Below are 14,358 nucleotides of genomic sequence, written 5' to 3' on the forward strand. Positions count from 1 at the left end.
AGGAGTCCAGGGTCATTCATTTTCCATTCATTTGACAGCCCAACGTTTGACCTGAATGCTTCACACCCACACTGCACACACTACTCCATTTATAATACAACTCGAGAAGGGTACATACTACTCCATCCACAGCTCAGTGAAGCGACAAATACTACTCTACTCACAATTCAACAAAGGGGCGTATCTGCCTCTAATTTACTAGCTACCCTGGGGACCCAGGTTATCTGTCTGGAAATACTGCAGGTGATCTGTGTGGAGCAGGCTGAGAGTGAGCCTTCACTCTCCTGCAAAGAGTAGCTGTGGCACCACCGGCTTTAAAGTCCAGCAGACCTCTGGCCAAGTCAGGTAGCAGAGTATCGAGGGCTTGGGTGGCCGCCAAATATGATTCTCGGCCAAAACGAGGCGACTTTGTCTCCTGGATAGAAAAGGGAAGGTAGACTGGCTTCCTCTATGGGCGACCTTCGTGACTCTGGACAAAGACCTGATATTCTCAGACTTGGGAAGGAGGATTAAACCGGGAAGGATGGGGACAAGTCCGCCTTAAAGCCACAGTGGGGAGTAGAGGGGACCCAGCAACCCGACCCCAGGAGCCCTGCACTCTGGGCGGGAGAGGCGGTGGCTGAGGCAGGAAGAGGAGGAGGAGAGTGAGGAGGGACGCGCCAGGTCAGCTCGCGCTCCTGCTGCGCAGGGCGGGGTCGGGCCGGTCCGCCTGCGCGCAGGTGAGTGAGCCGAGGCGGAGCGCAGCTGCGCCGGGCTTGGGCGCCTGCGGCCGCCGCTCCTAACCACCAGTCACAGTCGCTTTCCCCACCGAGACCGAGGCGTCCCGAAGCGATGGCCGGCCTGAACTGCGGGGTCACGATCGCACTGCTAGGGGTCCTGCTGCTGGGGGCGGCGCGCCTGCCGCGCGGGGCAGGTGAGTGCCGGGCGGGCTATGGAAGTGGGTGGCGCGGAGTCGTGAGCTAGCCAGCCAGCCGAGTCCCGGCGGGGATGCGGCGGAGGGACGCAGGGTGCGAGGGTGCGAGGGTGCGGAGAGGGCGGGGGCGGCGAAGTCAAAACGCGCAGGTGGCTCCGGGTCCCAGGGACTGTCCGGCTTCTGTGCGGGCCGCGTCGGGCGCGTTGGCCTTTCCCTCCTGGAATCAACTTTGCCCTCGGCACGTGAGCTTGTCCCCGATCCGGGTGGCTCCTGGTCCTGGAGGATAAGCCCGGTGCTGGCCGAGAAGGCGGAAAAGAGCGTCCCGGAGCCGAGCCCAGGCGATAGGTCCAACATGGCTCGCCGTGCGCCCTGGGGTCTTTGCCGGGGTTCTTGAGGACACTCAGGCAGGGTGTGGAAGAGATATTTTCTCTCCAGGTTGGCCCTCTACCTCCTCGCCTGGTCCAGGGAGAAAATGCAAGAAAAGTGCTTTCAGGGTCGAATTTCCCACCAGATACCGTTTTTCCCGTCCGCGCGCTGCCTTCCCCTCTCCTAAAGTTGAAGAGTATTAATGCGAAAGTGAAAGCGCCCAGATTTCTTTTAGGCGTCCCAGAGAAAGCCGCCAGGCATTTGCGCCGCCACTGAGGCTGGACATTCCCGCGCCCCTCGAGCTTGTGGGCGGTGGAGAACGGCAGGAGGCTGTTGTTCCAGGGATGTGTGTAAATTTTGAGTTGTTCCGGTTGGGGGAAGGGACCGTCACGTCCCAGCGACCTGTGTCAGCCAGGAAATGCTCTGTGGGCCCTGGAAGTATAGAACATAGTAAATAACCTGGTTTCTTCATGTAAGAACTTGATGTGAAGCTAGTACAGGTTTCGCGAGATTAGTACAGGTTTTGTGTTTTTTAAATAGAGTGCTCCAAGAAGCCGTGCGGGTTTGACTCCCTTTGCTGCATTTAAGGTGGGTTTGTGTTTCAGGTAGGTAAATTAGATTAAGGGATAAAGGACGCAGGTGAGGTTGAACTTGGGCATCCCGGTGACTGCTATCATTACAAATTTAAGACAGGAGCTTGTAAAATATCAATATCAGCTCCAGGAATGCTTCCTCGTTCATTCTTCAACATCAGGTGACATATTGCTGCATAATAGAAAATTTAAAACCTCATTTAAACCACGGCATGAAATATATATATATATATATACATATATATTAGAGACAGGGTCTCACTATGTTACCCAGCTGGTCTCGAACTCCTGAGCTTAAGTGATCCTCCCACCTGAGCCTCCCAAAGTACTGGGATTACAGGTGTGAGCCACTGCACCTGGCCAATGAATTTTTACTATAATTTCTTAGGACTGAATTTTCAAGATTCTCTTTGAATAAAAAATAATTAGTTTAAGAATAAAAGGGAAGTGAAAATATGTGTAAATGTGTGCTGAGAAAAATGTGTGCCTACAAATCTTGGAGCTGTATTGAAAATGTGGGAATTGTTTGAGATATTTTTGGCTTTCTGTGATAACAGTAGAGAACTCCTCCAGTCGAATAGGGTGTAAATCAAGGCATTGCTAATAATGAGAGCCTCTGTTCCTGGTCTCATTTCTCCCTGCGATCTGGGGAGGCTGCTATTTTGGTCATGAGTAGCTCCAATGGAGTCCCTTCCAGGAAGTCTTTGACTGGCTGAGCCCTGTCTCACATATATATATATATATATATATATATATATGCGCCTAGAACCTTTCCCTTTCGCTTTCTTAAGTTCCTCCCTATGGTCTTAGGAACCGGCCCTTTGAGGCCACATCAGGCTCAACTGAGAGTTTCTGTGGTTGGAGCAGTTGCCTGTAGTCTTGAGGATCTAGCTGGCAAAGGCCTTTGAGAAGTTCCTGGAGTCTGTCCTGAAAAGATAGAGAAAGCCAGAGTCCTGGCACAGTGGATTTGTTTTATAAATCTGGGAAGTCTCTTAACAAGGAAATACTCAGCAGAGTAAAAATGAACCTGGTGTCACTGCAGAGCTGAAGAGTAAAGGAAAGTTTGTGTCTTGGTGTGACTTAGGTATCCCCACCAACTCTCCTATTTCTGGGAGTGAAAAACTGGTTACTTTGGGATTACGGCCTTTTGACAACCTCAATTTGGTTGCTTTCTAAGAACCACTCAGATACCAGAATCCAGGTCAATGACCCCAATCTTGCCACCACTGTTTCTTGCCAAAAATGTGAGTAGACAGATCCAATGATGTGTTTACACACCCTGGGTGAGTGTGGGTGTTCATTATATTTCCGATTCAAATGAGGAACTACGGGTTGTTGTCTGGAATGTGTAACTGACAGGGCTGATGAGCCTCCCCAAATCCTCCTCCACATCCCCACAGATAGGCATGACGTGGAGTCAGACATGTTAGCCCCAGGGCTCACCTCAGATACTGCCATTTCATCTGTGATGATTGCACACCTTGCATGTACACACACACTCTCTTCTGGGCATTCTCCCTGGCTATCAATGTGAGTGAAGGAAGTTAATAATTAAGATGTTTTAAGTAGCATATGGTTATTGTAGAAAAAGTGGCAATAAATATAACCAAAATGGAAAAAAATTATCTATGAGCAAACTGCCTCATTCACTTTGAGGCAGCCTCCTCATTGTGTGCGCATGCACCCTCAGGTACACAAACCAAAACTGGGAGCCTCCCATTGCGCAGCCTTACCCAGTCCCCAGTTGTTGGACATTTAGGTTGCTTCCAGTTTTTCCTGTTAAAAATAGAACATGTCCAACAATGTTACTTGTATCAATTTTAATAGGTCTTATTCAGCAAAAAGGCCCTTGAAATTACGTAGCACAGATTCGAAAATGACATGAAGGGGTGAACCTTTACCATCATGTTGCAGAAGTTATAAAATAGTATGAACTGGTTTATCCCATTTTGATATATCTGAGAGTGTGTTCTTTGGCTGTGCTGCTCTGCATGCTCTTATTTTGTCCAGCTACAGTTCTGGAAGCAGCGCTAGCTGGGATGAAGAGTAGAGAGGCTTTTAGGACTTTGGATGAGTATTTCCATGTTGCCCGTGGAGAGCCTGTCCTGGTGTGCTTCCCAGCCATCGATGTGTTAGTGCCTGTTTCTCACATTCTCCCAGGCTCTCCTCATTGTTGTTTCACCAGCATCTATGGAAGAACCATTTTCCTCTCTCCAATTTGGCAAATAGGATCTGGACAGTGTTAGTAGATTCTCAAGAGTCTCAGAAGCACCACCCTAACTAGATGTTACCAATAGCTCACCAGTGGGTTTTTTGCCAAAAGAACAGAACTGGGTCCCTTGGCTTATGACACAAGCCTCACCTGCATTTTTGTCTAGCAGCGCTGACCTGGGTTCGGATGGTACAGGATGAGGTGGAAAGTGGGTAGGGAGAAGAGTCAGCTGGTCAGAAAGACCCCTGATTGAGGTCAGGGTGGGTGGGACAGTGGGAGGTGATAAGACTACTGATGTGGGGGACCTGTGGCTAGGGTTCTCTGCCTTGGTGGTTAAGAAATTTTATATCTAGCCGGGCGTGGTGGCTCACGCCTGTAATCCCAACACTTTGGGAAGCTGAAGGGGTCAGATCACCTGAAGTTAGGAGTTCAAGACCAGGCTGGCCAACATGGTGAAACAATGTATGTACTAAAAAATACAAAAATTAGCCAGACATGGTGGTGCACACCTGTAATCCCAGCTACGTGGGACACTGAGGCATGAGAATCACTTGAACACCGGGGACAGAGGTTGCAGTGAGCCGAGATCATGCCACTGCACCCCAGCCTGGGCAACAGAGCAAGACTTTGTCTCAAAAAAGAAGAAAAGTTTATACCCCTTAATTATCATTCTAAATTATAAAAATTATGCCTCAATCAAATTATTTCAAACCACTTCCCACAACCTTGTAATTTGCCCATCATCTCCCGGGCAGCTGGCAGCATTCTAGACAAGCAGGTGAGGAGTGCCAGCTCCTTCCCTTACCTCTTTGTAGCCTTGGGTTTGTATCTGGTCCATCAGTTCTTAAAAGTATGAAGTAATACTGCTACTTGTAATAGCCGACATATTGAGCATTTGCTGTGCCTGCTCCTCCTCTGAGGGTTTTGCACATAGGCATATTCTGATTAACATCAGTTATCTATTCCTGAAAAACAGACATTCTGCATGAAAACACTAAGCAACACCATACATCTCATTATTTCATGTGGGAAAAATTATAGCAACCCACTGCACAGCGATGCAAAATCTCTAACAGTTTCTGAAAGCGCGATGAAACACAGGAAGATAACCTTATATAATTACCCAATCCCGTTAAGCATAAAGTGCGTAAGACATCACTTGAGGACCACCAAACCATGTACTTGGTTGTTTGCAAACAGTTGCTTTGTGTGCAGTAACATAGGGCACCTCCCTTTGTTGATACTTGATCCTGACATTCTATTTTTTTTTTGAGACGGAGTCTCACTCTGTCATCCAGGCTGGAGTGCAGTGACATGTTCTCAGCTCACTTCAACCTCCACTTCGTGGGCTCAAGTGATTCTCATGCCTCAGCCTCTTGAATAGCTGAGATTACAGGTGTGCCCCACCATGAGCAGCTAACTTTCGTATTTTTAGTGGAGGTGGAGTTTCACCATGTTGGCCAGGCTGGCCTCAAACTCCTGGCCTCAAGCAATCCACCTGCCTTGCTCTCCCAAAGTGCTGGGATTATAGGCATAAGCCACTGTGCCCAGCCAGATCCTGACATTCTTATTCCTATTGTATTTGGAATAGAAGTCAAGACTTTCTGAACATAATTTTGTTTAAAATGTATTGAGGTTGGAGATGTAACACATATTTCTGAAATAGACATTGACCAAAAATAACTTTGATAGATGAAACATAAGTTCTACAGTGTTCTACGATAAAAATGCAGCGATTTTCTCCTGAGAGAATGTAAATGAGGAAGGTGGTCTTGAGTTGGTCTGCATGCTATTTAGCTCTCCATCCTCAAGCAAGTACTCCTACTAACCTCCTGTTAGTAAGCACGGAGATGTGACGTGACTTGCCAGGGCAGCTTAGCTGGTATGTAACGATGCTGAGCTGGTAGCCCTGGGAGTATGACTCCAGAACCCAGCTCGGTCATAGGACTGCAAGGTCAGTAAATGCCTCCCCTCAAGGCGTGAATATTCTCAAATAATAAATTTGGGAATGTCTTGAAAAAGAAAATTAAAACTGTTTCCTGAGCACAGATGGCAGTAACTTTCTTTAAATTTTAAATGAAGGTCAATGATCCTACCCTCAGTGACAGAAGATCAAAGGTTCTGGGTGAAATGTGCCAAATGCAAAAATGTACGAGGTGACAATTTGCTGCCTTTGCCTGGGTAAATACAGTCTCCAGAAATGAGTTTCATCAACTCCCTCAGTCCAAAGATTGTATAGAGTTGAAGTCGGGCTGTTGTCTTTATTTTGGGTCTGCCTACTTCCTTGGCATCTGCCATATACCACTGGAGCCATCAGAGGGCTTCTGCAATTCTTGATGACGTGTGGTCCAGCTGGGAGCTGAGCTAGAATGGTGTACATCCAGGCATATGCCATATGCATCCAAACAGATGCCTTATCTTCTGTTACTGACCTGAAGGCAAGAACATCTGGCCATCTCAAACAAGGACGTTTGGCTAAAACAATGCTTAACCCCAAGAACAACTTAGAGCAGGCAAGCAGTTTCTGGGACATCACAGAGAATGTGGAGGTGGTAAGATGAAGCCCCTCCTGAGTTTCAAGGACTCATGGCATCTCTTGGACCCAGGTAGACACTCAACTCCTACACAGAGTAGCCACCAGCCATAGCGGCCACACATCACACCAAGAACCAAACAACATGATGGGATGAGTTATTATCTGCTACTGCTCATACTGGAAGTCTGTGCTTTTCTGGAGTCTGACCAGGGACAGTGTAAGGAGGGTCCAGCCTGTGTTAATGGGCTGTCTTCACGTCAACTGCCCTGCGGACAAGTCTCGCTGGAGTTGCATCCCAGGCCACCTCCAAGGATACAAACACCAGGCTCTCTGGGTCACTGCTTCTGAGTTATTGCTCACTGCTGCATTCCCCATGTCCTTAGACTGCACATCCCAAAGGGCTCAACTTCCCAGCTGCTGCTCCTTTCGCTATGTCATCTCTGCACAGCAGCTCCCCTTTGCCTTCTGCCATGAGTGGAAGCAGCCTGAGGCCCTCATCAGATGCTCAGTCTTGAACCTTTTAGCCAGAAGAACTATGAGCTAAATAAACCTCTTTCTTTTCTTTTTTATTTTGAGACAAAGTTTTTGCTCTGTTGTCCAGGCTGGAGTACAGTGGCGTGGTCTCAGCTCACTGCAATCACCGCCTCCTGGGTACAAGCGATTCTCCTGCCTCAGTCTCCTGAGTAGCTGGGATTACAGACACCCACCACTTAACCTGGCTAGTGTTTGTAGTTTTAGTAGAGACAGGGTTTCAACATGTTGTCCAGGCTGGTCTTGAACTCTTGACCTCAGGCGATCCACCCAACTCAGCCTCAGCCTCCCAAAGTGCCAGGATTATAGTGTGAGCCACTGGGCCCAGCCAAACCTCTTTCTTTATCAATTATCCAGCCTTAGGCATTCCTTTATAGCAACACAAAACAAACTATGACACTTTGATTATTTGAATCGGGCCCAAGAAGAACATTTTGTTATTCAATAGGCAGACAACCTAGACCAAAATTATAGGCTCTCATAGTCTGTATAACCAGGTCTCTAGCAGGAGACATTAAGATTGTTTCAGACTCTTGCTTCCTACACGCTATGCTTGGGTTACTATCCCTGTGCAGTCGACTTTGGGCTCGTATAAGGATACCTGTGGAAGAAATTCCTAGAAGTGAAGCTGCTCGGTGAAAAGCTGTATGAAGTTATTCTAAAAGACACTAGAACAAGTTTTTGAAAACTCTTTTGTGAGCAAGTGCCTGCAGACACATGAATTTCCTGTTAGCCAAGGAACTGACTGGTCCAGTTTTATGACAACTTAGTGTCATGCCCAATTACACTTGAGATGGGGGTGGAAACACCCCAGCGGTCGCCTGAGGATTGCAGCTATCTTTGTGACCGGGTGTTATTAGCCAAGACTGGGCTGGAGCGTGCCCATCTGTGAAACCAGAGCTAGAGCTCCATGGAGGGAAACCTGGCAGGGCCCTGGCCTTTAATCTGTGCTGAGAGATGGAAGATTACTCTGGAACTGGTTTGGAAGTTTCTGACAGTCTTATCAGGCACTTCAGCCTTGGGCTATATCTGTCAGGGCCAAGTTATCTTCACAGAACATAGAAAATGTTTTTCTTTTCCTTTTCTTTCTTTCTTTTTTTTTTTTTTTCCTTTGAGACAGAGTCTCACTCTGTCACCCAGGCTGGAGTCCAGTGGCATGATCTCAGCTGACTGCAGCCTGCGCTTCCCAGGTTCCAACCATTCTCCTGCCTCCTCCTCCTGCGTAGCTGGGATGACAAGCCTGTTTTAGTAGAGATGTGGTTTCACCATGTTGACCAGGCTGGTCTCAAACTCCTGACCTCAGGTGATCTGCCCACCTTGGCCTCCCAAAGTGCTAGGATTATAGGTGTGAGCCACCGCGCCTGGCCTAGAAGACATTTTTCAAGTTGTAAACAGTGCTTGGGTCATCTTGCAGAAGCCCACCACAATCAGAATGGTGCCAAATCCTCCACATAACTTTTTTGTTTTTGAGACAGAGTTTCACTCTTGTTGCCTAGGCTGGAGTGCAATGGTGCAATCTCGGCTCACTGCTACCTCTGCCTCCAGGGTTCAAGTGATTCTCCTGCCTCAGCCTCCGAGTAGATGGGATTACAGGCATGTGCCACCACACCTGGCTAATTTTTGTATTTTTAGTAAAGACAAGCTTTCTCCACGTTGGTCAAGCTGGTCTTGAACTCCCAACCTCAGGTGATCCACCTGCCTTGGCCTCCCAAAGTGCTGGGATTGTAGGCATGAACCACAAAACCCAGCCAACATAACTTCTTCTAGCCTCACTGGCCTCTGCCTATGCCAGGAATACAACTCAAGTTCCAGGCAGGAACCTGGAATGCTGGTGGGAAGGTGTGTCCCACTGGCATCTTCCCCTCCTCGCCCTAGTCACTAGAGACGGGAAATAACCCAAATGCTCATGGTTAGAAGCAGGCTAGGTAAATTATGCTACAGCCAAACAATGGGATGTTAGGCAACTGTTTAAAAGAATGAGGTGGGCTGGGCGCAGTGGCTCACACCTGTAATCCCAGCACTTTGGGAGGCCGAGGCGGGTGGATCACGAGGTCAAGAGATCAGCACTAGCCTGGTCAACATGGTGAAACCCCGTCTCTACTAAAAATACAAAAAATTAGCTGGGCATGGTGGCGCGTGCCTGTAATCCCAGCTACTCAGGAGGCTGAGGCAGGAGAATTGCCTGAACCCAGGAGGCGGAGGTTGTGGTGAGCCGAGATTGCGCCATTGCACTCCAGTCTGGGTAACAAGAGCAAAACTCCGTCTCAAAAATAATAATAATAAATAAATAAATAAATAAATAAATAAATAAAATACAAGAATGAGGTAAGTCTTTGTAAACTAATGTGGAATAACCCCCAAGATATATTATGGAGAGAAAAACACAAGGATCAGAACAGTCAAGTATGGCATGCAATCTTTTGGCAAAATAAAATGAAATAGGGGTGGTATAGAAATACACATTTGCATATTCATAGATTACTTCTGGAAGAGTGTACAAAAACTGGTAATAGTGGTTGCCTTTGGGAACAGAACCAGATTCAAGGGTAGGAGAATGACTTTTTACGTTTTGTTTTACTTTATTTTGTACTTCATGTGTTATTTATCTAAATGTAAAAGTATTTTTCAGCTCTGTTGAAGTATAATGTATATACCATCAAACTCACTAGTATCAGTTGTATAATTCAATGGGTCTTGTCAAGTGCGTGGTATAACATTTCCATCATCCTGCAAAGTTCCCCCAGATTCCTTTGAATAAATCTGTACTCCTTAGCCCCTGGCAACCACTGATTTGCCTTCTATCACCGTAGTTTTGCCTTTAAAATATTTTAAAAATAAAAACAATTCAAAACCAGGCATGAATATAGCACTCACTAGTTTTGTTGCATTCAAACAAATTTCTCAAGTACAGACCCCATCTTTAAAAGAGCCTGCAGTTGGTTTCTGCAAGACTTTGGTCCCGTCAAAGGGACGGAGTAGAAGTGTTAGGTTGCCAGGAATTGAGGCGCTGATGACCCAAAAAATGCCTTCTCGACTTGGAACAGCTTTTCATGAAGAGCAACTTGTGATTTTTTTTTTTTTTTCTTTTTCCCCTATCTACTTTTAGGGCCTATCACTGAGCAGGCCTAGAGAATTTGATTTGTTATTTGATCGATAACTGGAGATCATCTGTAAGAACGAAGCAGAATATAGCGGAATGACGATTAATGCTTCATGGCCACAAATTTTCTAGCCGAGTTTTGTTCCCATCCTCCTCTTTCTTCCGTAGCAATAGCTCTCAGCAGCAGGGCTAGCTCCTACTGTAAGAAGGGAATATGGTTCATGAAAAGGAAAGTACTTTGACCCACCGTCTCTCTCCCTTTCAGGAAGAACCATCTGCTTTCTTCCAGCCACCCACACAATGTGCTTTGAAGCCAGGCTTCTCAAAACCCATCTCAGCAGTCTTGGTGCCTCAACTTAGTTTTTCACATCCCTGAATTCTTAAAAGGTCTTGAAAAGATCTAGCCCAGTCCAAGTTCATTTTGGTGACAAGTTCTGTTCATTCTGTAGCTGTTGGAGGCCCCTTGTGCGTCTAGCTCTGTGTGCCCTTATCCCTTGCCCTCCAAGGGCTCACCATCTGGAAGGGATTCAAACATGGAAGCCCGGGGGCTACAGATTGGTGGCCTAGGAGGCTTGGCCTAATTCTGTTTTGCATGTTTTGAAAAAACCTAAATGACAAAGTAGTCGGTAGAGCTTGCACCCTCTAATTCAACAAAGACCCTCTTCTCTATGCTGCCTTTCAATATTTGAGTTTGTGACACTTCCCAGTGTAATCAGTACAGCAAAAGGTGTAGGTATAAGAATTGCGATAAAGGTTGCAATAAAACTTCTATAGGCAAGACAGGAGAAAGAGGAGGACCAGATATTCTCCTGATGCCTGAGGTCTGTGGTGCATTATTAACAAAACCCTGAGTTTGGCCCTGGAGCAGAGGCATAGCTCTGTTATTAATTACCAATAACCCCACAGTGGTTTTTTTTTTCTTTGATATTTAAAATGGCATCTCCCACCATCTCTGAAATGACAACTTGCTAAGTGACCCACTATCTGGAAAGATGTAATTCAGAGTTAATCCGTCAATATCTGTTTTATAACTGGAGACCACCTACAAGAGCAAAGCAGAATATAGTCTAATGAGGATTAAGTTCTTGATTACTCCGAATTTTCTAGGTTGTGTTTTGTTCCAAGCCTCCTTTTCCTCCCTTGGCACTAGCTCTTAGCAGTAGGGCCAACTTCTACTGTAAGGAAGGACTGTAGAAAGTGCTCTGCCCCACAGCGTCTCTCCCCTTCAGGAAGAACCATCTGTTTCTTTCTTCCACCCACACACGCAATGTGCTTTGGAACCAGGCTTCTCAAAACCCATCTCAGCAGTCTTGGTGCCTCAACTTAGTTTTTCATACGCCTGAATTTTTGGCATATTTATCTTAAGATCACTGGCTGGTCCCAACAGCGACACTGTCTTGTTGCCAGTAAAGACCTTCCTAGTTGATGTGACACCTTCCATAATGGCTGTCCCTGTTCTTGTAACTTCATCGTGATGGCCAAGCACATTTTATAATGGCTGTCCTCATTGACTCAACACCTTTCATGTCAATACCTCTTATTGCAGTCACCCTCGTGGATGTATCTTCCACCATGACCATCCTTGTGGATACAGTATCTTCCGTAATGGCCTTCCTCTTTGACGTAACAGCTTCCAAAGGTAACCAACTTCTGATGTTGGTCATTTTGGAGAATGGTCTGTAATGGCCATCCTCATTGACATATCACCTCCTGGAGACTGCCCTAGGCCCTCTGAGTGAGGAAGGCCTGTGTCTGACTGGCCCCAAAGATCTCCTGAGTGTGCTGCATTTTGTTACTGATCTGTTTATCCCAGGCTGCCTGGTTTGCTGTGGAATCATATTATTGACCTGGCTTGTGGGCATTTGCAACAGCTTCTTTCAGAAACCTATTTCCCGTCTCAGGCTGCGTGGCTTGCCCTCCCATCCCCCACTTTAAGATTGCTGGACACAACAACAGCAACATTAAAAATAGCGTTAATCCCTAGGCCCTAAAACAGAAGGTTGAAACTGAGGGATGTATTCCCGGTTGGCTGCCCTGGCCCCTGGAATGGCACCTACAGCCACACTCCCCGTCGAGTCCCCTGAATGATCAAGAGGTTGGGGCTTTGCAGTTAAGAAACAAGTAGATCTAAGGCCTCAGATACATGGGTTTCTCCCCTTGCTCGGTGGGTACTTAGTGGAGGCTGACATCCCAAATGGTCACTTCCTCTCACACCCTGGCTGCCGTGGGTGGGTGCTGCAATCTGTCCTTCCAGGGCAGCAAGAAAGGAGCGGGGGTGGGGAATGAGTCAGCTGGTGGTCATCCTTCAGACCACGGTGAAGCAGAGGGTGGATTGCTGCCAGAGTATCTAAAGTAAAGGCAGTGACGGAGGTGGTGAGGACATCAGAGATAGAGGAAGAGCAGATGCTGTTCCTGATTGATTGCCCAGGGCTTGTGATTAATGAGGAAGAGTTTGGGGGACTCTGAGAGGCAACATTATAGGCAAGGGAGGGGCCACGCTAGGGAGAGTCACTAGGGAGAGCAGTCGTGAAGGGCTGCTAACCTCTTTCCTACCTACAGAACACATTCTGGAGCCACTGCAGCCTCCTCACTACTGTAAAGGGAAAGGTGGACAGTCAGAGTGGCGTGTGGGACAGAAAACACCAGCACTCCTTTCTGCTGCTGGTGTTGAATGGTACACGCTGAACCGTGTCTCTAACCACCGCTCTTCTCTAGCTGGGGTTCAGGGCAAACACTTGGTCCCAGGCTGCCCAAGCTTGTGACGTTAGAGGAGCAGAAGGTGCATGGACTTTGGAATCAGGCAGGCCTAGGTTTGAAACTCAGCTGTGTATCTTCCTGGTGTGTGTTTAAACAGTTGACCTAAAGAAAATGTCTAGAAAGTACCCAGCACATGGCAGAGGCTGAACAAATGACAGCTGCTAAATTATTGCCATCATTCCTAGACGCCCTCTCCCACCTGCCTTCAGCCTTGGCTGGTACCTACACAGCCTACCTCTTCTGGATTCTGGACTTTAAAGCCAGCCTCCCCACTGGATTGCTCCTTGATCTCTGATTTTTGTCTGGGGCTCATGCTCAGCCCACAGGTCTGGGTAAGATGACCAGCCGTAAACTCTCTTTGCCTTATCATCACCTTGTCTCTGACCCACTCATTTGCCTCCCTTCTGTCACCTTCCAGCATCTAGAGGTTAAAGCTTTACAGTAAATCCAAAGTTTTAGACATCCTTGTTGATATAACATTTTCTTTCTTTTTTTTTTTTTTTTTTTTTGAGACAAAGTTTCGCTCTCGTACCCAAGGCTGGAGTGCAATGGCGCGATCTCGGCTCACCGCAACCTCCGCCTCCTGGGTTCAGGCAATTCTCCTGCCTCAGCCTCCTAAGTAGCTGGGATTACAGGCACGCACTACCATGCCCAGCTGATTTTTTGTATTTTTAGTAGAGATGGGGTTTCACCATGTTGACCAGGATGGTCTCGATCTCTTGACCTCGTGATCCACCCACCTCGGCCTCCCAATCTTTTTTTTTTTTTTTTTTTTTTTGAGATGGAGTTTCACTCTCGTTACCCAGGCTGGAGTGCAATGGCGCGATCTCGGCTCACCGCAACCTCCGCCTCCTGGGTTCAGGCAATTCTCCTGCCTCAGCCTCCTGAGTAGCTGGGATTACAGGCACGTGCCACCACGCCCAGCTAATTTTTTGTATTTTTAGTAGAGACGGGGTTTCACCATGTTGACCAGGATGGTCTCGATCTCTTGACCTCATGATCCACCCGCCTCGGCCTCCCAAAGTGCTGGGATTACAGGCTTGAGCCACCGCGCCCGGCGATATAACATTTTCATAAAGGCTGGCTTGCTTACATAACACCTTCCGTGTGGTAATTCAGCTCAGAATGGGAGGCTCAGCGTCCCGAACAATACCTTGTATTTGTCCAAACTTCTTTTTTTTTTTCTTTTCTTTTCTTTTTTTTTTTTTTTAAAGAATAAAGAAAAGGAAGAAAGTGAAAGAAGAAGAGGGAGAGAGGATGGGGGTATTGCTTTATTGCCCGGGCTAGAATGCAGTCTAAATATGGGTATGCCTATAATGTCTAAATATGGGTATGCCAAACTTCTTTCCT

General features: G+C 47.1%; 1 protein-coding gene across 1 annotated transcript in view; it reads left to right on the forward strand.

Moving 5' to 3' along the window:
* Positions 1-704: 704 nt before the first annotated feature.
* CDCP1 (CUB domain containing protein 1) overlaps positions 705-14,358 on the forward strand; it is a 64,557-nt gene continuing 50,903 nt past the window's right edge. The window contains exon 1 of the mRNA XM_003926245.3: positions 705-913. Within this exon, the coding sequence (XP_003926294.1) occupies positions 832-913 (82 nt within the window). The 5' untranslated portion in view covers positions 705-831. The remainder of the gene's footprint in view (positions 914-14,358) is intronic.

Source organism: Saimiri boliviensis, chromosome 8, assembly GCF_048565385.1.
Source record: "Saimiri boliviensis isolate mSaiBol1 chromosome 8, mSaiBol1.pri, whole genome shotgun sequence".
In the NCBI taxonomy this organism is placed as follows: Eukaryota; Metazoa; Chordata; class Mammalia; order Primates; family Cebidae; genus Saimiri; species Saimiri boliviensis.